This window comes from Mus caroli, chromosome 2 (assembly GCF_900094665.2).
Source record: "Mus caroli chromosome 2, CAROLI_EIJ_v1.1, whole genome shotgun sequence".
Taxonomy (NCBI): domain Eukaryota; kingdom Metazoa; phylum Chordata; class Mammalia; order Rodentia; family Muridae; genus Mus; species Mus caroli.
In genome coordinates this window covers 125,687,319-125,713,503 of record NC_034571.1, presented here as the reverse complement: position 1 = coordinate 125,713,503, position 26,185 = coordinate 125,687,319, and the positions used below count along the sequence as shown (strand labels likewise).

Below are 26,185 nucleotides of genomic sequence, written 5' to 3'. Positions count from 1 at the left end.
GTGTGTGTGTGTGTGTGTGTGTGTGTGTGTGTGTGTGTGTGTGTGGTGTGGTAGTGCCCGCATGTTTTTTTTGTTTATTTTTGAGAGGAGTCTGTCTATATTGCCCAGGCTAAGTGCTATGCTCAAATGATTCTCCTGCTTCAGGCTCCCCTATATCTGAAATGATAAGCCTATGCCATCTCACCTAGATTCATGTTTACTATACATGTGAATTTCTTTTAGTTGCAAAGTCTTGATTGAACAATAATTTATGTACTATAAAACTCATTCTCTGGAAGTCAGGGGTCATGGCACATGGCTGTAATTCCAGTATGGAATGACTTGCCTACTCACCATTATCATCAGGGCTATTCACTGGTTTGGGCTTGCTTCACTTTTAGACCCTCCCTATTGCCTCTGTTCTTAACAGGCATAAGATTAATACATAAGGAAAAATAAGCCAGTGCTAACCAGCTCATAAGGAGTCTACTGAGGTCCTCTGAGTATGTTCCATTCTTCCTTCATGTTTTCTTTATTGATTTTTATTTCTTATAAGTATATAGTATAATGTATAGCTATTGTTATTGTTTTTCAAATAGGCCTGGAGACGTGGCTCAGTGATTAAGACTGCTTGCTGCACAACCCTGAGGACCTGAGTTTAGATCCTAGCACCCAAGTAGCTAACTAGGCATGGTCTCACATGGGCCTGTAACTCCAGAACTGAGGCGGGAAGAAGACACAGGGGTGAGACTGAGGCCTTCTGGATGCCAGCCAAGCTGGAAAACTATGAACTCTGTGTTCAGGGAGAAGGCTTGCCTCAAAGGAATAGGCAGAGGGTGATGGAAGAGGATACTAACACAGTCCTCTGGCCTACTTTCACATGCCTACATGAATACATGTCCATACTGCACACAAGCACACACCACATTCACACGAGCAAGAGGAGAGAGAGAGAGAGAGAGAGAGAGAGAAATTAGAAAAGTATTTCCTAAAAACAGAACAAAACTTAACATAGAAACTGTGATTTAATGAGACTAGAATCTTGGTCTTACAAGCTGAAGAGTCTGTGATGTCGTTTTACACAGTATTGTGGATGTACCTATGCCACTAAACTGTACATCTTAAATGGTCAAGATAGGTTTTGTTAAACATATTCTACGACAATTGAGATTACTTTTAAGTCAAATGCAAAGAAGAGTTATTTAGAATAAAAAATAGTGTTTAATGAATGAATAAACTCTGAGAAGTCTCGTGTGCATATATATGAATGGTGTTAAAGGAGATCTTGCCATTTGCCATAACACAGATGGGTCTGGAAGATGGGTCTGGAAGACACATATGTGCCAGGGGCCAGCCTTGGCAGTTCTTCTCTTTGTTTGGTTCTTCTTGAAGCAGTGAAGGGGGAAGAGCATTGAAGGGGTGAGACTTGGCCTTACTAGATATTTAGGGTTGCTGTATAATAATAAAACACTTACCTGCCTTAAATCTAAGTCACTTTGCTGAGGTAGCTGACCTGCCTGTCTGAGTTCCTCTGAGGCCAGAAACTGTGTAGCACCTCATCATAAAACAGCAGGGGATAAATGAAAAGGCTCCCTGCTGGTGCTCCTTTGTCTAGTGAATCTGCCAGATGTCTCTCTGGATAAACTTGTTAACCCTTTATGAACCAGAAAGGAACAAAAGAAAAAGAATTAAAATGCTATATACAGGCAAATACACACAAACACATATAACTTCAAACATTCATACACTCACACTCTTGGCCAAACCCAAACATCTGTCACAATTCCACAAGTATTCATGCATGCTTACACATATACACATTTATCTACACATAAACATATAGACAAACTGACATATACATCTGGATGGATGGGTGGATGGATGGATGGATGGATGGATGGATGGATGGATGGGGCAAAACTCCCCAAGCCAAACTGTTCAACCAACAACTTTATTTCTTTTATCTGGTCTTTTATACCTCCTTAGAGAAAAAGTTCTTTAGAAAATTGTCACAAAGATAAAATGTTTCATAGAGTGGGAGTTACAGAAAGGTGTTGATATTAAGTTCAAAGCAATGCTTCACTATAATATATCCATGAAAAGTTCAAAGCAACAGTTTTTACATGGTCTTGCCTTCTCATGGCTCACACCTGTGACTTTATCCTTGGACCTAAATGTTTTCCCTTGAACATAAAATTGTTCCAAGTCTATTTCTCTTTGAAATGTAACTTAAAAAGCTCATTATATTTCCTATTATGTCGCCTTTACTTACTATTCTGAGGAGTGGGCACATTCTATTTTTTATTCTAACTTTATTATATGTTTCTAATAACTAAGACCATCTCTAAAAACTTTCTTCCTAAAATTATTTGAATCAAATCAGGAATTCTATAGAATTATTATCTATTTGTCTATATAGCATCACTAGAAGATAGTACATCTTCGTTGCAGAGATCTACTCAAAATTGAGTGTGCTAATACCTAGTGAGAGTTATATATTTACCAATAACAAGAAAAGCATATTAATAGCAGGAGTCTTTCCTACAATGAATTTCTCCTGGTCCTTGCCAAAGCTGCAGTAACAAGGTGTGTAACAATGGTGTGCTGGTTTTGGGTAGATAGGCAATAGGGAGATATAGGTCAAAGGGTAGAAAGTGGCAGATGACAGATGAATAATTCTGGAGTGTTCATGCAGGGCATAGGGACTATGGGCAATATGCATGTGCATATTACAAATTTAACTGCTCTTTCCACACACAAATCCATATTATAATCCATATTATACCATTGTTTCTTGTTGAAAATCCTAAATACACACAAAAAATATACACATCAAACTCATTTCAAAAGAACAGAGAAGAGAATCATCTGTTGCTATGCCCTTTCTCCTAAAGGCAGCCTCAATTTCATGGTTAACCATCCTTGAAGATTCTTCACCCATGTTTATTAGCCTATATTTTATCAGATTTCCAGGGCCTTGTATTCCCTGAATAGATTGGAGATTTTCCATGCTTTGAGTTTGCTGCTTTTTGCCTTATTGGAGCTGTCTTTCATGTCAATATATAGTCTAATTTGCTCTTTTATCAACTGAAACATAATCAAAGAAAGGCTGACCCATACACTGATAAACTGTCAGGACCCAAATGTGGCAAACATTCATACCAGTGTCTCTGGTGAGTTCCTGCATTTCTGTCTAAATACTCATCAAAGTGCAATAGGATATTAAGAGGTGTGTCTAGATCGCCTTCCTAATGACCATGCCTGCCAGGAGTACCAGCTACTCTTCAATCCACACCATCAGACACCATCAAACAGGCCAGTCTGAAAGAGCAGTATCTCTGTCATCTTGTTTTAGTTAGAATTCTCTAATTGGTGATAAGGCTGGACATCTTTTCCAGTGTTTAAATGGCCATCTGGTCTTCTCTGTGAGACACCTGATTATGTTTATTCTGTATCCTTGTGGACTCTCTGATTTTTATACTCATTCATGGGAATGGTTTGTATTCATGGATATTATCTTTTTTATTTATTGAAATACATTCTTTCAGACTTTATCTTATAATGTTTAAAGGGTATTTTTCATTGTAAATGCTTAATTTTATGTGTCAAGTCTACTTTATACACCATAACTTTTAGGCATCTTGTCTTATGGAAAAATCTCCTCCCCAGGAGTGAGGTTCAATAGTAGAGAATGCTCTTAGCATGTGCCAGGTTCCAGGTTCCATCTCAAAACCAAAAAGAGAGAATAAAAACAAGAAGAAGAGGAGAAGGAGGAAAGGGGAGAAAGGAGGAGAAACAGAAGGCTCCCTCCACTCATTTAAAGACCACATAATCACCCACACAATATGTACAGTGTAGCGTTTTCTTATGTATTCACAGAATTGTTTAACCATAACCTCTGTCAACTTTCGAAACATTCCATGACCCCATAAGAAGGCCTGTACCCCATTAGCAAGCACTCCTGATCACCACGCAATCCTCCCAGCCTCAGGCAAGAACCTAATCTCTTTATGGATTTGCCTATTTTGGGTGAGGACTTCATTCCTTCAATAAGGTACTTGCCTGGCACTGACTTCTCATGCCAGCACCACAGGAAGCTTTATGTGGCGGTTCATCTCTGTGATCCCAGTTCTCACACTTGGAAGCTGAAAGCAAGAGGATCAGGAGTTCACGGTCATCCACAAACACATGGAGAGTTCCAAGCCAGCCTGAGCTACATGAGACCCTGACTCAAAAAAGGGTTTTTAAGGAACAGGTAGAATTATAGAGCATGAAGAACTTTGTGACTAATTTGTTTCACATAGTATGTTTTCAAAGTTCATCTATACTGAAGTATGTATAATTATTTCATTTTATTACCAAATAATATTCTATTATGTTATATACTATGTATATTCATTAGTTCATCAAAGAATATCTGAATTATGTCCATATTTGACTATTGTTAGTAATGGTATGATCATTTATGCACAAATTTTGAATTTTTTATTCTTTAAAGTGGACATAATATTCATTTGCCATGGTCATAAGTGGTAACTTGGTGCTACGAGCACATTTATAGTTTTGTGCAAATATTATTAATGTCCATTTCCAAAACATTCCTTATCATCCCTAACTGCTATTCATTAAATAACAGCTTTCTTCTTCTCCTCCCCTAAGCCCCTGGTAATGACAGAATCCTTTACTTCTGATTTTCTTGATGGATGAATCTGCCTAACCTAGGTGGTATGTATAACCACCATCATGCAACATTTTTCCTTAGAGCCTGTCTCAAGCATTTCATCTTTGGGAATCATCCATGTAACAACATGAATCAGAATCCCCTTCCCTTTAAAGCCAAATATCAGCAGGGCAGTGGTGGCGCACACCTTTAATCCCAGCACTTGGAAGGCAAACAGATCTCTGTGAGTTCAAGGTCAGCCTGGTCTACAAAGGAGATCCAGGACAGCCAGGGCTACACAGAAACCCTATCTCAAAAAACAAAAATAAACAAACAAAAGCCAAATATCTACTGTTTTTCAATACTTGTGACAAAACACCATGGCCAGGACATTTTATAGAAGAAAGAGATTGTTGAGGGCCTACAATTTTAAAGGATGAGTCTATGCTCATCATGTGGGGGTTCACCTGACCATCTAGCTCCACCTGTGTGGCTAGCTGTACCTTTCAAGCCTATAGTCATGTCTGTCTCCCTTCATGTCTCCCAGCAGAAATGCCTTCCTCTATCTTCTTCCCAGAGTTCTTTTCTCCCTCCCAGGAAGTCATGCCTTCCACTTCCTGCCCAGCTAACTGTCCATCAGATTTTTATTAAAGCCAATCAGAGAATTCCTTAGGTAGGTGAAAAAGGACAACTTCACACAGTGCACACCCAAAAGGCATGGTGCTGCAGAGAGAGAGAGAGAGAGAGTTATCTGGGAATGGCATAGGCTTTGAAACTTCAAATTCCACCCCCCAGTGACACACCTCCTCCAAAGAGGTTGCCCCTCCTAATCCTTCACAAACAGTTCCACCGTCTGGGGACTAAGTAGTCAAATATAAGCCCATGAGAGCCATTCTTACTCAAACGACCACACGAAATAAATAACATTCCATGATGTGCATGTACTGTCTTTGGTTCATCTTGTTCATTGATTTTCATTGACATTCATGTTGGTTCAACATTTGGGCTGCTGTGGATAATGTTTCTGTGAATAAGTCCAGTCTGAGTTCTCACTCTCAGCTTTCTAAAGGAGTCGAATTGCTGGCTCCTAGTTTCTGGTTTCTCTGTCCCACGTTAGAGCCAGCTGTAGACTCCTGTTCTGCCTGCACCACATCCTCACCACCCCGGTTCCTGCCTGGTTTTCAGATTGGATTCATTCCAGTGGTATTGGTTGAACCACACTGAGCGTCTCTATTTTAAATTCTTTAATCTATTTGTCAGATCAAGTGAAGTGGTGTTAGTTTTTTCTTGTTTGGGATTTTTGTTCCCTGGATACCCATGCACTTCCCACACTGTATATAATGTTTTTACTTCCTAGCAAATACATGTGCATTAGTAATTGCTGCCCATCATAAACCAATGCCATGCTGCTGTGGTTACTGTGTTTCGTTTCTGGTGTGTCTCTTTCAATGTGGTTCTTTCTCATGGTTGTCCTGACAATACTTAAATAATGCTTCCTCTAGTTTACTTTAACAATTGGTGTAAAGTTCCATTTAAAAATACCCTGTCATAGTCTTCTTGGGTTGGGAGAGTTTGAAGATCAGCTTCATCTTTGACTACCTATTATCTAGTGCCTGTTTTTACTGTCAATAGGAACGTGATACCTGAGCTAGATCGATTTGGCTGTTTGAAGAAGCTTTGACAAACATTTAGGGGAAGTTCCTTCTGACCTCATGCGTCAAAAGAAGCAGTGAGCAGGGGGAAGATAGTAAATTCCTTGCAGTTACTTGAGCTAGACTTTAGAGCATGTGATTCACAGATTGTCCTCAGTTATTCAAGGACGTTGGTGCTGTGGAATATAAATAGAATAAATAGCCCACACACCTCACACATATACCTCCTTTTCTTCCTCTAGTATGACGCTGTCAGAATAAACCAACTCTACGAGCAAGCCAGGTGGGCGGTTCTCTTGGAGGAAATCGACTGCACAGAAGAAGAAATGTTGATCTTCGCAGCCCTGCAGGTTATGGGATGTCTGCAGTTTTTTCTGGGATGGGGCAAGAATTTTAGTTTGTTCTGGTTAAAGCATTCTGTTTGTTTCTCTGAGGAAAGAAGTGAAAATTAGGAGAGTAAGTTTCCATGTAAAATGTTCCTTGCCATCTACTCGTGTGCACATACTGTATAAAGCAACTATTCTACAGCTCCTGTCACTAACCTCCAGGCACAGAGGCAGAACTAGGATTGACCACAACTAATGCTAAATCTCACAATTAATTAGTTTAGTTAGATGTTATTTCCCTGCACAGACAGACTTCCTTACAGGAGGCATTCAGGATTTAAGGGAAATTCTCCTCAAAAAAAGAAGAGATGACCAATGGTCCATTTGTGGCTGTAACATTTCTAAAACCTCTGTCTTGAGCAAGGTGAGGTAGAGCACACCTGTAATCCCACCATTCAGGAGAACTGAGGCAGGAGGATCATAAGTTCAAGAGCAGTTTAGGCTACCTAGAGCGTTTGAGACTAGTCTGAACAGTCTAGAACCTTTAACAAGATTCTGTCTCAAGAACATACACTAATTTAGGTAACTAAATGAAAATAAAACCTCTGTTTTTGTTTTAGTATCACATCAGCAAGCTGTCCCTGTGTGCTGAAATACAGGACTTTGCAACCAAGTCTGAGGTTGACGAGGTAGAAGCAGCATTGTCTAGTTTGGAAGTGACCCTGGAAGGCGGGAAGGCCGACAACACTTTGGTATGAATGCTTCTGTTAACTCAAAATTTGTTTTGCAAGTGCAGATTGGAGCGAAGAGAAAATGTCTTCCAAAAAGAAAAGTATGCTGCTCGTGTGACAAGCTTAAAATTAGCAAGGACTGGCTTCTCTTGGGTTAGCTCTACAAGGGACCATTAGGAGAATTTTATCACCATCAATGGAAGCTGTTGTATTGCATTTCTTCCTGGGGATCTGTTGACACTGTATGTTGTGAAATTACAATGGGCTCCACTACACTAGCAAGGGACATGGAGTTGGTCCTCTAAGTCTAGAAAGAGCCATACAGCCTATGGCTCGGGACACCTAGGAGGATGAAGAAAAGGCTTTAAGAGTCTTGGTGTCTGGTCATATGTTGCCACTGAGTACGGATGACAGAGAAGATGGCCTTTCTCTAGGACAATGGTTCTCAACCTATGGGTTGTGACCTCTGTTGGGGATTCAATGACTCTTTCACGTTTGTCACATCTCAGAGATTCTGCTTATCAGTTTTTTACATTACAATTTTACACTACAATTACATTGTAGCAGCAAAACTACAGTTAGAAAGAAACAACAAAAATAATTTTATGGCTGGGGGTCATCACAACATGAGGAAGTTTATTAAAGGGTCCCCAGCATTAAGAAGGTTTTAGGATTTCATCAAACTCTCCTAAACATTTTTTTTTTAATTTCAGAGACTAAAACCCTCCAGTTACACCTTAAAAAACTGGTTACCACTCTTGACCCTCACCCCAGTGACTGGATGAAGCCCTGCATTGGCAATGCCCCACTGGTTTGAGGCATTCTTTCACTGAGCACTCTTTTGTTTTAACTTCTTCAACCAAGGGAATAATTACTGGTTTAATCACACCAGTCTAAGCAGTGGGTCCACTGAAATTGGAGCTAACCGAGTCGCCACATTCTTATTCATTCACTGTGCATCCTCTTATCAGTAACTGCCTTAAAATGGTTTCTCAGGAGAGCAAACACTTAATACACAAAGCAGAGCCCTGCCCAACAGGGGCTGAAGCTCCTTTTGCCTGCCACCTCGATGGACTATGCAACAGGAAGTTAATCTTTCTTAGAACAAATGGGAAATTCCCTCCTTCCCTCAGTAGCTTTGTAGGCTGCAGAGAGCCAGCAACCGCCACCTCAGAGCGAACTTTGAACCAGGTGCCTTCCAGGTTTAATCAGTGACCTGGATGTTTCTTAGAGTCGCCCACTTTAACTTAAAAGTTACAAAAGATATATGTTCATACAGATCTGTTCATACATTAAAGTTATCATTTGTAACTCGTTTTTAACTTGAATGATGTGTAGGTGTAAGAACTATCAATTCTTTTTTTTTTCTCTTCATATTCTTATCCTCACAAAGTAAAAAAAAAAAAAACAAACAAACAAACAAAAAACCACATAGTTAGGATTCTGTCCAAGCTCCACCCCACAGTTACCTGGCAGTAGCCAGGTAAGCCTGGGCCACTATAAAAAAGGCTGCTTGCCCCCTCCTCCCTCTCTTCTTGCCTCTCTCTCTTGCCTCTTACCCTCTTGTTCCCCTCTCTCCCCATTCCCTTTCCCCCTCTCTCCATGACCGACCTCTACTTCTCTACTTTCTCTCTTCTCTCTTTCTCCTCTCTCCTCTCTCCTCTCTCCTCTCTCCTCTCTCCTCTCTCTCTCTCTCTCTGCCTTTCTCTGCCTCTACTACCCTCCTAACTCCCCTCCCCATGCTCTGAATAAACTCTATTCTATTCTATGCCATCCTGTGGCTGGTCTTCTCAGGGGGAAGGGATGCCTTGGCATGGGCCCACTGAGGCACCCCCTTCCCTCACACCTCACCACACAACCATAGAATATATTCTCATACCTCTTTATCTTTTTATAATCACAACACATACAAATATACATATTAACAAATTAGTATTGTCAACCAAGTCACCATCCATAATTGGGAAACAGGACTTTGTCACCTGCCCAGGGGCCCCTGTATGTTTCCCACTCAGTTTCCACCCCCCCCCCAAATCCCCCAACAATAACTACTGTGGTTTGCATAACTAAGGAACCCAGTTTCTCATTTTATTTCATTTTAATTGATTCAGATTTTAAGTCTGCGGCAAGGGACTGACATGCTGGGTATCACAGGGGTGAACTAGCAGCTCCATCTGTGAAGTTCCTGCTCGTAACTCTCATATTTCTCCTTAGGAGGACATTACTGACATCCCTAAACTCGCAGATTATCTCAAATTATTTAAGTAAGTATCTTGAAAGGGCCAAAGAATGTCCTATAATAGACCCTCCCTCACAAGCGGGGTCTGGATTGGACATAATGGCACAGCAGACAGGTTTGCAGGTCAAAGGTGGGTTCTGTGTTATGGGCTTTGGCCTAAGACAATAGTGGGTTGAACCTTAACTTCCCACCCCATGCCCTGGTCACCTGGAGCGGAGTTTTTATGGCTCTGTGCTTTGGTTTCTTACACTATAAAAGTGGGAGTATCCTTTTCTTAAGCTTGTTGGGAGCATTTGATAAAATGGAGCATTTAAACAATTTAGCACAGTCCCTGGCACGGAGATGCTCACACACCAGTGGTGTAAATGTGAGCAGGTCAGCAAGAGTGAACATGTATGCTGCTCACACATGGGAGGCTCAGGGCTTGACACCCTCGGAGAGCTGTTTAGCAGTGTGAGAATCATTTGTTTCAAGTCCTTTCTTCCTGGGCTTCCAGGGAGGAGTCTCCATTCACCTTCTCGGTGTTGGCCAATCTGCTACTGTTTCTGTTTGCTTTAACGGGTGACTGCCACCTTGGTGATAGTGCCAAGGAGTGCTGGATTGAAAGAAACAATGCAGTCACTGTGTCACTTTATGGTTTATTGACTTTTCTTAATAAACCAATACTTCACTGGGGCAGCTGGCTTTTCAGGGAGCCAGGTGGGGGGAGGGGAATGCAAGTTGCATTTGACAATATAATGATGCAAAGGACTAGCAAAGAGTGAATGGCGAATGGGGTCTATAAGAGAATCAAGGGTCCAAAGACGGTATCTGTCACTGGGTGTCTAGTATTGGGTTGTTCAATTGTGATGATAGGGTGTGACCTGAGGAAACTTCTATGGCATAAGTACCTGTAACTACAATTGATCAGTCTAATAACTCAGACTTTCAGGGGAAAGAGCAATGCGATGTGACAAGTATAGCTTTATAAAACATGCGAAATTGTTTCACAAATAAATATGGTTTTCATAGTCTCTGACTAGAGTATAGCCGGCACTTCATGAAACAAATGAAGACAGCCCCTTCCTGTGTGGTTTAGTGTTTTACAAAGAGATGACATGTTGAATGTGACCTGTAACCTCTTCGGTTCTGCCGCCTGATGGCTTTAGCTGTAACTTATACCCAGAATCACTAAGAGTGTCCTGTGTCTGTTGAATGAACACTACCATTCTACCAAATGTCTCAAGACACCAAATTTATTATCCAGTAACAGTTATGTAGTGTTCCTGGATGAAAGAAATGCAGAAAGGAGAGGGAGAGGTAATGTGAGACAGAGACAGAGAAAAGGGGCAGGGCACTGGGGAGTCAGTAGAGCTGCCTTCCTAGAAGATTGTCCAGAAGGCCCTTCATCTCCCTGGCCTTCCTCTCCTTGTTGATATAAGAACAGTGGACCAATCATCTGAGGATGCCTATTTATTTACAGGGAAGCTCTCTTTTTTTTTTTTTTTTTCTTTTTTTCCTTTCCTAAACAAACTCTGTTGTGCCCACTATTACTGTTGAACAGTGAGCTCCAGGTTCTAGCAATGTGACACTGAATCTAATGCACACCCCAGTCTGCCTATAAGTACACATGAATACCATGTAAAATACTAGATTGCATACATAAAGTGAAGCTGAGAAATTTCGGCTTGAAGAGTCTTAGTTCTACAGACAAAGCCACAGCCAAACAGGAATTGGGTTCTCATGGCCTGGGGCTGGCATCGGCTGGTTTGCTTTGTTTGGTCATTTGTTTTAAGACAGGCTGTTGTATGGCTCTGGCTGACCTGGAACTCACTATGTAGACCAGGGGCTGAAACTCACAGAGATCTGCCTCCCCATGCTGGAGTAAAGGAGGTGCACCATCACCCCTGGCTAGGGCTGGTGTTTTCCTTGCTGTTGTTATTCTTGCACAGACATAATCCATGCCATCTGTGGGGAAAGAGAAAGCCTCTCTGATAGACTGTCAGAGCTTGTGCTTTTAACAGATTAAGATAAACGATAAGGGAATATAAACTGAAGCTGGTTTGGACCACAAGCCCTGGCAATTGTAGCTCTGAAAATGCTTAAAGGGAGACACCCACACACTTCATATGGAAAACAGTGTGAGTTCCCACTAACAATCACAGCTACATGAGCTGACAGGCCATTAGTAATTTTAGATGGTAAAATATTAAGAAACTATCAAGTGAACATGATTACAATCATTAAGTAAATTTAAAAGTAAAAATTATAGCAAAATAAAGTATTATTGAAAGGATCCAAATAGAAATTCTGAAGATGAATGTGTAGCATAGAAATATTAAATTGCTAGAAAAAGATGTGAAGCTGCATAGTGAGAACTTGGCCCAAAATAAAATTTGTAATTCTTTCAGAATATTGACCATCAAACTATTCAATACCATCAAAGAAATCCCAAAAAGGCGTAAATTAAAAATATGACTTGAATATACTAAGAAGAACCAACTTGTAACTACTAGGAGTTCTAGAAAAATAGTTGAAGAAAATGAAACATTCAAAAGAGAATACTTAAGGGTTTTTCATAAATGTTTAAAATAAAAATCCTTCTTCTTCTTCTTTTTGGTTTTGGTTTTTTGAGACAGGGTTTCTCTGTGTAGCCCTGGCTGTCCTGGAACTCACTCTGTAGACCAGGCTGGCCTCGAACTCAGAAATCCGCCTGCCTCTGCCTCCTAAGTGCTGGGCTTAAAGGCGTGCGCCACCATGCCTGGCTTAAAATAAAAATTCTAAATTCGTGGATCCTGGGTCTCTGGCAAGAGAAATCAATAAATCAGCAAATCCTGATAAACCCAACCATTAATAAAGGAAAGTCTTTAATACCAGAGGGAGAAAAGATTGGACTCCCTGCTGGAAGACAGCAGAGAGGTGGCAACCCAGTCATGTCACATGGGTGACCAGTACAGATGGGAAGTGGTCTAGGTAGTGCTGAGAGAGCACTCAGCCAGATCTTTCAAGTCTACTTCCTATAGAATACATATATATGAACAAACACGATCCAAGTAAATCCACCTTTGAGAAAAACAGATTTATAAGTCTTGGCACTACTAGCAAGTGACAACATGTGAACAGGAAACATGACAAAGCTGCAAGGGGCCACCGCTGCTACCAGTGGCACTTTGGAGGAGATCAAATGACTCCATGGGTAGTTAACAGGAATGATGAAGATAAAATGTGTTCACTGAGTTATGTATAGGCAAGCGACCATAGCAAGGGGCTTCAGGAATACACATAGCTACAGGGGTACCATAGCAAGGGACTTCAGTAATACACATAGCTACAGGGGTACCATAGCAAGGAGCTTCAGGAATACTCACACATAGCTATAGGGGTTACTTGATATATTTCAAGAGTCATAAAATATTCTAGGATCTTTGCAATACTTCATAGATAAATGGGGAATGATCATGAAAGCTGGGTTCCCTCCCCCAATAAGACTTCCTAGTAGCTGGAGGGGTAGTGGCACATGCCTTCAATCCCAGTACTTGGGAGGCAGTGGCAAGTGGATCTTTAATTTGAAGGCCAGCCTATTCTACAGAATGATTTCTAGGACAGCCAGAACTATACAGAGAAACTATCTCAAGAAGCCAAAAACAAAACACAACAAAAGAAAGAAAAAAAAAAAAAAAAGGCTGGCTGGCTTCATGTAGGTATTATGTAATGTAATAATGCCTATAGGTGGTATTATGACATTTTGTATTTTTAAAAAATAAGTATCTCAGCCGGGTAGTGGTGGCGCACACCTTTAATCCCAGCACTCGGGAGGCAGAGGCAGGATTTCTGAGTTCGAGGCCAGCCTGGTCTACAGAGTGAGTTCCAGGACAGCCAGGACTACACAGAGAAACCCTGTCTTGAAAAACCAAAAAAAAAGTATCTCAAATTGATGACCCTATGGGCATCGCTGTAAGCCACCACATGCCTCCAAAACAATAAACACATTGATTTCCCCTTGAAGGAACGAACAGTTATGAAATAGTGATAGTATAACTAGCTTTTGAATGATGTAATGTTGTGAAAATATCATTTTTTCTATTTTTTCATATTTTATGTATATGAGTATTTTGTCTGCATGTGTGTGTGCCATGTGTGTGCCTGGTGCCCACAGAGGCCAGGAGAGGGAATGGACCCTATGGAAATAGAGTTACAGATGGTTGTAAACTGCCATGTGGGTGCAATAAGTGCTCTCAACTCTCCAGCCCCCAAAGATAACATTTTTTTAAATATTCTGCAATGTTTCCATGGTTACCCTGTTGCCAATAATCACACATGTATTTAAAAGAGAAATGTTGTAGATCTAAACATCACATTCACAGACGTGGAGGGTAGCATGGTGGTGAGATCTAACCAAGGAGGTGAGCTGATGATGGGAGGATACAGCGATTTGGTATATAAGATTTTTCAAAAGCCCTAGAGGTCTCTGCAGCAGTAATTTGCTAAAAAAATTAACTGTTTGTGCACTAAGGAGAATAGTAATGAGGGAGGTCTGAGGAAACTTTGAGACATTTCAAACACCTATGGGGCACTCATGGCAATGATCTCACACTGGAACCCCAAATCCGTCCAGGTTGATGAGTCAGATATGCACAGGTCTGTCTATGTCAATCATACCTCAATACAGGGTTTGAATGATTTTTAACCTGGCATACAAAGTAATGCATCATGGTACCTTCCCAGTTAAGTGTCATTATACTTTCTTCTCCTTAATTCCCCTCCACTGCCCCTCCCCAGTAAAGTGGGTTTATAAAAATAGTAATGACTGAGGATGTAGTTCAATGATAAGAGTGTCTACCTAGTGTGCCAGGTCCTAGTTCAGCCCTAAAAACCATAAAGGGAGATAAAAAGTCAGAATGCTTTTGAGACATGGTAACATATATTTGTTAAAGATCATCTAATTTAAGAGCTATGGTGAGTTTGAAACCTACTGATTAAAAAAATTTTTTTAAGATTTATTTATTTATTTTATGTGAGTACACTGTTGCTTTTTTCAGACACACCAGAAGAGGGCATCTGATCCCATTACAGATGGCTGTAAGCCACTATGTGGTTGCTGGGAATTGAACTCAGGACCTCTGAGTCGGTGCTCTTAACCACTGAGCCATCTCTCCAGGACCCCTGATTTAAAAATTTTAAATCAGTATATTCTAACTTTCCTAAGTGAGTGGCTGGCTTGAGAGAAGATGAAAATTAGTAGTTCTGTCTCAACAAATACTTGTACAAGCAGGGCCACGGCATCATGGTTCAGCAATCACAGCTAGGATAAGCCTGTTGCGATTTGAGTAAGTAAAAGCTTCCTTTCTTGAAATGGGCTACATATTACATTCACTTTATGTGTTTGTGTAGGTTCAATAATGTTTTAGTAGTGCAGTGTTACTGTAATATAAATACTTACACACACATCAAGGAGTCTAGTACTCAATTTTTTTTCTTCTAAATGAGATGCGGCAGAAGAAGAACATGGACCAAAGAGGCCTGACTCCCAGCTCCTGGGCCTTTGAATTTATTTGCATTCATGTGTGCATTGCACAGCGATGGTTCATTTCTTGCTTTTATGTTAGTGGTCTGGGGATGCAGCTTGGTAGGATGGCACTTACTCAGCATGCACAGAGCCCGAGGTTTGATCCTCAGAACCATTAAAAAAAAATAGAAGTAAAACCAGAAATTTGAAAATCATTTTAAAAAACTAAAGAACATGCTATCTCAAGGCCTTGATCCACTCAAACTTTGCAATATGTTCTGCAGTTCTAACTGGCAATGAAATATTTGCTATATTGTCATTTGCAGGCCCAAGAAGCTGATGTTAAAAGCCTGCAAGCAATACTGGTTTGTCTTTAAAGACACATCTATAGCCTACTTTAAAAATAAGGAGCTTGAACAAGGAGAGCCAATAGAGAAGCTAAACATTAGAGGTAAGAGACTCTTGCACATCACTGTGGTGCAGACTGAAAACACGGTGGCAGCAGGATCCAGAAGAACCTATGAGCCTTGCTGCTTGTCAAGTGGAAGTTCCTCTCCATCACAGGGCATGGCCAGTCATTGCATGGAGTCTGTGCTGTGCTCTCCCTGCTCATCCAGCATGTGAGGCTGTCCGATTCAAAACCAGTTGTGTTCAGGAGTTCAAGAACTCTATGGTACACCATGTACTTTTGTGCAAGGCTCCTAGTTCTATCCCAAGACTACAGAAGAGGAAAAAAAAAATGCCAAGAAATTTTGTGTTTCGTTCTTAATTACATTAGTGTCCATTCTCGTGTCTGTGACTGCGAGTGTATTGGTGTCTCTGCTCCTGAGTTATTTAATCAGCAGTATACTCAGCTCTGCTGTCATTGTAGCAGAGAATCACTTGTGCTTTGATCTCTTTTAAATTTTGTATTTGTACCAGGAGTGGGGATAACAACCTGAGGCAGAAAGATTATGGATTCAAGGTCAGCCTAAGCTACACAGCAAATTCAAGGCCAGCCTGGGATACATTGAGATCTTGTGTGTGTGTGTGTGTGTGTGTATATATATATATACATACATACATATACACATAGATATACATATATACATATATACACACATATGTATGTGTGTGTATATGTGTATATGTATATGTGTGTATATATATGTATATGTGTATATGTATGTATGTATACATAATTATTCCTAACAAGATAGTCAATATCATCCTAAAAAATGAATTCAATTGATTTTTAGAGAAAATAATAAAATTGTATTTTTATCCATGCTGTTTATAAGCCTTGTTAGTCTTCCTTAAATTATTGTTATTGGTTGCTCCTCTGGCTTTCGCTTATGATCAAGTCTTTGCTGTAGCAAAGACTTTATGTTGACATTTATTACAACAGATTTCTCGGCACTCAGTTTTGCCCCTCCATTTTGTTCTCCAGGCTGTGAAATTGTGCCAGATGTGAATGTATCGGGGAGAAAATTTGGAATCAAGTTACTAATCCCCGTTGCTGATGGTATGAATGAAGTGTATTTGAGATGTGACCACGTAAGTAAAGCCTCCAAGTCCCATCACTTCCTCTGTATTCAGACTAGGAGCAAGGGCTGACGAGATGGCTCAGTGAGTAAAGGGGTGTGCTGCAAGCTAGATGATCTGAGTTCAATTTCCTGGACTCACATAGTAGAAGGAAATATCTTATCCTTGTCTTCTGACCTCCTCCACTCATGAACCAGGATACACATTGCACTTACCCATCACACACACAAAAATAAATACATCATACATACATCATGCATACATACATACATACATACATACAATTTAATACTAGAGCAAAACCTACAAATAACTTATTGATTTTCATATAATGGTTAAGTTTCATAAACACATCAAAATTAGAATTACTGTTCAGCCAAAATTGCATTTAAAACACCTAACCTACAAACATCCCAGCTTAGCCTACTTAGGGATGCTTGGAACACATACATTAGCCTACACATAGGCTGAGTCACCTAAAACAAAGCCTATATTACAGCAAAGTATTAAATACTATATGTAAGGTATTGAATTCTCCACACAAAGGGAAAAATACTGATCATTAAGCCAAGTTTTCACGTCACGGCAAAACTGAAGGCCTTTCTATAGAACTGTATAAATAGCAGCCATATAGAAACAGTATCTCAAGCTGCTGCCCTGTAACAGACATGTGTTGCACTGATGTTCCAAAACACCTGAATTTTGGCTGGAGTCGTCTGATGTTCCAGACTGCTCTTAGCTGGCTGCCTCTGACTGAACACAGGCTTAGCTAGGCTTGGCTCCTTGCTGCAGTTTGAGCTGACTTATTTTTTTTATGGGTCCCAGACTGCATAGACCAGGCTTTAAAGACTAATAGGAACTACCATTGACTGGTTCAAATTCCATGCAAAGCCCTGATTGCCTCCTTAGGGTTGGAATCTTCACCTAGGAGAGATAAGGTTACAAATAATACAGAAAGCTGGTGGGGGAGGGGTTCTTCATCATGTATGTCAGCCATGTTATGAAAATGGAAATCAGATCTATGAAGCTCTCTGGAAGTCTGAAGCTTCATTTGTCTGCATAGTTCAGGACTCCTATGTCTCCTTGCATCATGTCACAAAGTTCCCTGTGCGGAATGGCTCAAAGCATGCTGGGTGATGCATTCAATGATTAACAGCCACTCTGAGCATGTGTACCTCACATATTTCTTTGACCAGAAGGTGATATCTTTGTATCATAGCCCAAGGTCTCTATTGCTTCTCGACCTTCTGGCTATGATCAAGAGAGCCAAGCTCTGTTGTGTCTGTGGCAAAGTGGCCCTGTCACAGGTGAACCTGCTTCTAAGTTCTCTGGCTTTTGTTTCAGGAGGATCAATATGCCCGGTGGATGGCTGCCTGCATCTTGGCATCAAAGGGTAAAACCATGGCAGACAGCTCCTATCAGCCAGAGGTCGTCAGCATCCTTTCATTTCTCAAGATGAAAAACCGCAACTCATCACCTCTGGTGGCTTCCAGTCTTGAAAACATGGATATGAACCCGGAATGTTTAGTATCGCCCCGCTGTGCAAAAAAGCACAAGTCTAAACAGGTTCTCGCCTGCTTGGTTGTTTTATACAATACTTATGTGCTAAAAGAAAAGGAGGGACTGCATCCAATTAAGGCCATCACCATGAAAAATTAATAGAAGGTTAATAGAAAAAAATTGACTATGCACTGGTTAGTAGACAATGTGATAGAATCATTGTTGATTTTGTTAGAAATTATTTTACTGCTGTTTGAATATAGCAATAATCCTGGGTTGAACCTAATTAAGGATAAAGTCATTTAATCCTTACAAATTAGGAATCAAAATTATGCTTTCATAGAGTGGGTTCAAAGTTGCACAGGTAAAACTATTCCAATGGAATCAATGCTGAAGAGAAAGCCACTTGAATGAACCCTAGAAATGTGTGGGTGTTCCCTGATCTTGGCCCTCCTTCTACTTAATCAGTTTCATAACTCGGCAGAAAGTAGAAAGGGAATTAGTTCATTAGTTAATAGAATGAGCCGTCTGTGCAGAGTTCAGTGGAGCCCTGTATGTATCGTTCTCACTGGGGATCTGGATCACGAAGAGTGGTTACAAAGCAACAGCACTGTGAAGTAGAGTTTGATCTCTCATTTCTGTTTAGCTGGCAGCCCGGATCCTGGAAGCTCACCATAACGTAGCCCAGATGCCTCTGGTCGAAGCCAAACTGCAGTTCATCCAGGCCTGGCAATCCTTACCTGAGTTCGGCCTCACCTACTACCTTGTCAGGTGACTACAGGGTCCATCTTCCATCCAACCATAGGTGGCTTTCTGGAAGCCTGCTACTGTTCTCACTTAGTCTAGAATGTCAAGTTCTTCTTATTTTAGAATGTTGCCATTTTACAAATGGCCCAAGTACACTGACTGCCCTTAAGAATCTTGTATACCTTCTGCTCAGTGAGTCAACACTCCCTGAAACTCAGCTAAATCTAGGGGAAAATGTTCACATTTTACAAAGAAATTGTGTTCTTTTAGGCTAACCACCTGGACCAAACCAAAAGGAGAGTGCCAGCTGCTGAGTTGGTGCCACATGTGACTTCCCTCATGTCAAGTTTCTCTCCCTGTCTTGTATCTCACACAGTGGCCCTTGTGTGGCTTTGTAGAGTTTTGGGTTTCCAGACAAATGTCCTAAAAAACACATGAATTATGTTCCCCAGCCTTTCCAGATACAGACCCTTTTCCTGCGGATCACAGGAGATTGCTGGGTCTGAATGCCCTGTGTGTGGCTCATCTGTTATTACTTTCTTATATTTTACAAATGAGAATGTATTTTCTTCTATGGAAAAATAAGTTACATAATTCATCCAAGTTTACTCAATAGTCAAAGATACTGACACTAGTAATTTGTACCAGTATGATGGCTGTGTCTATCATTTAGAGTATGATTCTCCCAAGTGTGTCCATAGACAGGCTTATCAATTGATGCTTTCATCAAATCCAGCTTCTACTACTCCCTTCTTTCTAGAACCTTCCAGATCGCTCCAATTATTTTCCCAACTTCAAGTACTCTTTTTTTCTTAAGCCAACTGAGTCTACTTTTTTAAGTAAGGAAGAATGGTAGCAAGCAGTATGTCACAATCTCATTTCACAACGTGGCTGATGGGCTTGTGCTGTAAGATGTTATACACAAAGGTACATTTTCCCTTAGTTCTGGCCAAACATCTGGTTCCTCCTGCCTCTACTAACAAGAGAATATGTTCACAGTTCTTTATCTACTTCCTTCTCATTTAACTTTTGCTTACACATTTTGTCCCCAAAACCAATTCCTTCTGCTTTATTCACCACAACAAAAAGGTTAAGGGGAATGGCACAGGGTGACACATCCTTATCAGCCCACTAATCAAGATAAGGACAAGAGAACTTTGTGTTTAAGAGTAGCCTGAAGACCAGCCTGAGCTACATAGCCAGACACTATCTCAAAGCATCGATGACTAGGGATGTAGCACAGTGGTAGAGTGTTCAAGGCCCCAGGTTCCATCCCAAGCACAAAGAAGAAAAAAAGATGGAGAGAGGACAAAGTTGTATTGGCTACTCACATATAAGCATACACATGTGTGCATGTATAGACACATGGCTCATTCTTACCTGTAACTCAGAGGTCAGCACACAGTGGAAAGCAGGGGATACTTGAACCAACAAGGCGTACCATTCAGTCCCACATCTTCCCATGCTAACTTCTGACCCTAGGCATTTGCATTGCTCGTCCCAAGATTGAGCTTTGGAGCATGCTAGGGAGCATCTGGACTTACTCTGTTGAGCAAATCCAACAGGGAAACAGTGTGAGTCACGTGGTAATCAGTTGTAAAGTATAGACAGGCCCTGCACAGCTATCCCACGCCATGACTTCTCCTGTTGCCCGTTAGTCCTGCCAGATCCTACACCTGTAACCTCCAAAATTTGTTTATAAAGATGTTGAGGCAGAAGCCCAAGGTATAGTTTTTAAAAATCTATATTTTCCAAGGCTAGAACAGGGCTAGAAGGAAGGGCTAGAACAGACTCCATGTGTAGGATGACAGGCAGCAGCAGGGACTTGGCCATCCTCAGGAAACTGGGCCTGTGCAACACAACTTCCTGGAAGCTAGAGAGCAGCCCAAGGGGGCTTCATACACTAAAGTAAGACATGCATTAAGTTTTGATATTAAATTCTGAGGGGGCTACTGGTGTAGCTCAGTTGGTAGAGAGTTTGCTTAGCTTGCACAAAGTGCTGAGTTCAATCCCCAGTATTTCATAAAATTGTGCATGGTGGTGTACACTTGTAATCCCAGCTCTTGAGAAATGGAAGCAAGAGAGTCAGCCTGGACTACATAAGACCCTGACTCTAAAGATTTATTTATTTATTCAAAATAAAGACTTGAGGTAAAAGAACAAATAATAAAAGGTATAGAAATGATCCTAGTAAAGTAGATAGAGATAAGAAGGATGAAAAGTGGCTTGTTCAATTAGAATGGTACCCAGCTTGCTTTTCTCTCTTCCATAACATCCACACTGCTATCAGCCGCCCATCCTCACATCCTCCCTTGCTACCCCTGTGTCTGTTCCCTGTCCAGCAGAATTCCTCCAGCATGTTGAACCCACTCCAAGCATGTCTCTCCCCACTCCCAGCCTTCCACTTGTCATCAAGGTCATCTGCCGGTCACCCTTGACCTTTGCTGAATCCGGTGGCTCACTCTGAGCCCTTGTACCTCAAGACCTCTTGGCAACCTTTGTCTGTAAAGCATGCCTTTGACTACCAACACAGCAGCCCTCCCTAGTCACCCTCCTCCCTCTCTGGCCAGTTCTTTTAATCTCCTCTCCTGGTTTATTCTTGACTCCTCGGTTTCTTACAATACTGGAATGCACAAGCCCACGGAGCTTAAACCACTGCTCAAACTCTACTTACTCTTGGGGCTCAGCTATTTGTTTAGCTTCCTTTATATAAGGAGTTTGTGGCTCTGAGATGCGCATCCTGAGCCAGGAACCCTCTCTAAAACTGCAAATTTATCCATCCAACCATATCAGAGTGTCTAATGAGTTGGCATCTCATCTTACCATGTCTAAAACTCCTAATCTTTCCCCGCTAAAGCCTTTCCTTGAATTATTCTGCACCTCACTAAATGAAAACTCTTCTTATAGATGTGTTCCAACTTTTTCTTGACTCTCTGGTCTCTGTTGCATTGACATCATGTATTCTGGCAAATCCTACCAGCTCTGCCTCCAAAGTACACAGAGAATCTCACCACCACCACCACCACCACCACCACCACCACCACCACCACCTAGGCAGTACCAGGTGACATTACTTAGTCTTCCTGCTGCTAGCCTTTTCTTCCAAAATACCAGGCAGAGTGAGTCTTATAAAACCTAAGACAGCCCATGCTAAGCCTTTGCTCAAAACAACCTAGAGTCTTTCTGTGTCCCTCAAAGTCAGCTCGTTTTTGCAGCTTATGTCTCTGTGTCTATTCCTCTGCCCTACTCATGCAAGCCTGCTACCCTGGCCTCCTGGCAGTCCTTAAGTATACTCATACACATAATCAGCTGTACCCTCTGCCTGGACAACTTCGTCCAGATATCCATGTAGCTCCCTGACCCAGGCATTGACTCTGGTTCTGTCATCTCCTTTTCTGACCTCTATCTAAAATGGTACTCGCATGGTCAAAGTCCCAATCATGCTTCACTTTGTTCCTGTTATCTCATCTGGCATGTGGACTTCACTTATCCACGCTCTTTACTCCCTGCTGGTCAGGAATATTCTACCTGCTCAGCCTAGAACCCAGTGGTGCTGATTTTGTATAATGTGATTTGACTTCCTCTAATTTCACTTTCTTATGATGTCATCTTCTTTTAAAGACAATCTTCAGGAAAGTTTTAATTCCCTCCAATTCTTCATAACTTCTTTATCACCATAATAGAGCTTTCCTTTAGGAAGCAGGTTGCCCATTGCCCTTTTTTCTGAGACAATTTAGAAATGTTATGAGGTGGCCTTTAAGAAAATGTGTGTGGGGCCAGCAAGCTGGCTCAGCAGGTAAAAGCCACACAAGCCTGGTGACCTGAGTTTCCAGAACCCACACAAAGGTGGAAGGAGAGATCTGACACCATAAAGTTGTCGACTGACCTCTACATGTGCTTTGCACCCACACCTACACATCATGCATACAAACAATAATAATAAGTGATTTTAAAGAAATTGTATATGTATGACGGTTGTTCCCTTAATTTACACTATTATTTTCAGATTTAAAGGAAGCAAAAAAGATGACATCCTGGGAGTTTCATACAACAGGTTGATTAGAATCGATGCAGTCACTGGGGTACCAGTTACAACGTGGAGATTCGCCAATATGAAGCAGTGGAATGTCAACTGGGAAATCCGGCAGGTGAGGCAGAGCTTCTGACTGTCCATCTCATCTGTAAATGCACAGTCTCCAAGATTCCGCTTACTCTGATTTTTTTTTAAAGGTCCCTTTATAGTTAGAACTATGGAGCTATGGACATGCGATATTGCCTAAAATACTAGCCTGTATTTCTGGATAGTTTCCTAACAAGTCTAGACCCAGAGTTCTTCGGTTAACACTGTCAGCTGGCTTAGCATCTATGAAGATTCTCCATATAGATTATAAAACTGCTGTGCAGTTGGTTCCATTTTCATAAACTCACCATAGGATTATATGTGGTTAAGCACAGTCATTACTTAGCAGAAACTCCCTTAGATGAGCCCTATATAAAGAAAATCCATGAAAGCCTCATCTACCTGTGGAACCACAGGTTTAGTTGCCTACCCAGAGAACAGCCCAGGCCCAGGAGGAGAGTAGTGCTGGAGGCACACTAGAAATGCCCAGAGATGACCAAGGAAAGCTTGCCCTATGAGATGAGCTCTTGAGCCCACAGCTGTGGAGCTTTTCCCTTCGTTTTACAACCTATATGAGCTATATTTAGGCCAATACCAAGTGTACATCATAGAAAATTCTAGATAAAGTTAGAGGTACCTTAGTATTCTACTGATGATACCGAATAGTTTGATGCAACTGGTATAAAAATTTATTCTTGTGGGGCCTGGAGAGATGGCTCCGCAGTTAAGAGCACTGGTTGCTCTTCCAGAGATCCTAAGTTCAATTCCCAGCAACCACATAATGGCTCACAACCATCTGTAATGGGATCCGATGCCCTCTTCTGGTGTGTCAGCAACAGTGTACTCATATACACTAAACAAATCTTTTTCTTTTAAAAAAAATCTATTTTTCAGGGAGTGGGGGGATGAAGAGATAGCTTAGCAGTTAAGAGCTGATCTTCCAGAGGACCCGGGTTCAGTTCCCAGCACCCACATGGTAGTTCAAAACTGTGTGTAACTCACACCCTTACACAGACATTCATGTGGTCAAAAACACCAATGGCACATGAAATAAAAGTAAATAAATCACTTTTTAAACCTATCTTGCAGATGGCAGGATGGCTCATTGGTTGAGAGTGCACACTATGTAAGCTTGAGGGACCTAGATTTGAATCCTTAGCATCCATGTAAAACATTAGGCACAACTATAAATTCATGTAACCTCGGCATTGAAGAGTGAAGTCAGGCACATCTCAGGAGCTTGTGAGCAGCATACCGAGCTCAAACCTGGAGCTTTTGTTCAGCGGCAGACCCTGCCCTAAAGGAGTTAAGTAGAGAGTGATAGGGTAGAACATGATCATGTTCTCCGGCCTCCTCATGAATGCACATGGGTGCATGCACATACACAGCCACCCCAGCACACACACCAAATACAAACACATCTATCTTCCATCGTTCCTTTTACATTCTCGTTTTTCTACAGGAAAACCAGCACCATGAAGGAGCAGTAAGAGACCCACACTATTTTCAGAATGCTAGATTCCTCTTGGCCTTGGCCATGTTATCTGTCTGATAACACATGCATAGAATGAAGGTCAGAAAGTAGATCTAATGCCTTAATAATATAATAATATTACTATCTGGGAGTGGGAACTGAGCATCAGCCATCTTTAAAGATATGCAGGGAACTCCAGGGGAAAGGGGTGAGAACTGGCCATGCTCTAAGTCTTCTAGTGTTCTGAACTTTGTAACTCTCGTGTTGGAAGGAATAAAGGGGTGGTGGCTACTGGAAAACTAAGGCAGGCCTTTTATTCTTCATTAAACACTCTACAGCTGTCTTAGGTTTTTACTGCTGTGAACACACACCATGACCAAGGCAAGTCTTATAAAGACAACATTTAATTGGGGCTGGCTTACAGGTTCAGAGGTTCAGTTCATTATTGTCAAGGCAGAAGCAGGGCAGCATCCAGGCTGTTATGGTGCAGGCAGAGCTGAGAGTTCAGCATCTTCATCTGAAGGCTGCTAGTGGAAGACTCAGTTCCAGGCAGTTAGGATGAGGGTCTTAAGCCCACACCCACAGTGACACACCTACTCCAACAAGGCCACACCTCCTACTAGTGCCACTCCCTGGGCCGAGCATATACAAACCATCACAACAGCGCACAATGGTGTCTCACACCTGTAATCCTAGCACTCAAGAGGCTGAGACAGGAGGATCACTGCAAGTCAGGGTTTCCAGACTAGGCTACAGACAGTGAGACCTCATCTAAAGGAATCCACAAAGCTTCCTGTTCCTGCACACAAAGAGTAATTGGGACATTCTTTAAATATATATATATATCTTTTATTTCAATCATTACAGTGAAAAACTAGGGAGTTTTTAAGCAAAAACTAAAATCTTTAGTATAAAGTTGAAGTCGGAAAAGCCATGGCGTTTCATTAATAGTACTTTGTTCTGGCTGACCCCATTCCCAACTGCATTCCCTCGTGTTTCCTTAGCTCCTCTCACTCAGCTCCTTCCCTCAGATCATCCCTTTCTCTGCTTACCTGTCTAGCCTCAGTGGGAAAAGAAGTGCCTAGGCCTGCGGAGACTTGATGTGCCAGGGTCGGGGGATTCCTCCCTCTTCTCAGAGAAGAAGGGGAGGGGAGGAGGAGAAGGGGACAGTGATCAGTATGTAAAGTGGATGGATGGATGGATGGATGGATGGATGGATGGATGAATGGATGGATGGATGGGCAATCAGACAGACAGACCAACCAACCAACTGACAATTGAAAAGGGACATTCTTTTTTTGTCTTTTTTTTATTATATATTTTCTTATTTACATTTCAAATGCTATCCCAAAGGTCCCCTATACCCTCTGCCTGCCCTGCTCCCCAACCCACTCACTCCCACTTCCTGGCCCTGGTATTCCCCTGTACTGAGGCATAAAATCTTCACAAGACCAAGGGCCTCTCCTCCCAATGATGGCCGACTAGGCCATCTTCTGCTACATATGCAGCTAGAGACACGAGCTCTGGGTGTGCTGGTTTTAGTTCATATTGTTGTTCCTCCTCTAGGGTTGGAGACCTCTTCAGCTCCTTAGGTACTTTCTCTAGTTCCTCCATTGGGGGTCCTATGTTCCATCCAATAGATGACTGTGAACATCCACTTCTGTATTTGCCAGGCACTGGCATAGCCTCATACGAGACAACTATAACAGGGTCCTGTCAACAAAATCTTGTTGGCATATGCAATAGTG

At 41.5% G+C, this 26,185-nt stretch overlaps 1 protein-coding gene across 2 annotated transcripts in view; it reads left to right on the top strand.

Moving 5' to 3' along the window:
- The window catches only part of Fermt1 (fermitin family member 1), a 47,056-nt gene that overhangs the window by 17,015 nt on the left and 3,856 nt on the right, over nucleotides 1-26,185 (top strand). For both annotated transcript variants that reach the window (XM_021150117.2, XM_021150110.2), the window contains 8 exons: nucleotides 6,534-6,641; nucleotides 7,238-7,369; nucleotides 9,563-9,612; nucleotides 15,399-15,523; nucleotides 16,502-16,608; nucleotides 17,941-18,162; nucleotides 18,743-18,867; nucleotides 22,850-22,991. In XM_021150117.2, coding sequence (XP_021005776.1) covers nucleotides 6,534-6,641; nucleotides 7,238-7,369; nucleotides 9,563-9,612; nucleotides 15,399-15,523; nucleotides 16,502-16,608; nucleotides 17,941-18,162; nucleotides 18,743-18,867; nucleotides 22,850-22,991 — 1,011 coding nt within the window. The remainder of the gene's footprint in view (nucleotides 1-6,533; nucleotides 6,642-7,237; nucleotides 7,370-9,562; nucleotides 9,613-15,398; nucleotides 15,524-16,501; nucleotides 16,609-17,940; nucleotides 18,163-18,742; nucleotides 18,868-22,849; nucleotides 22,992-26,185) is intronic.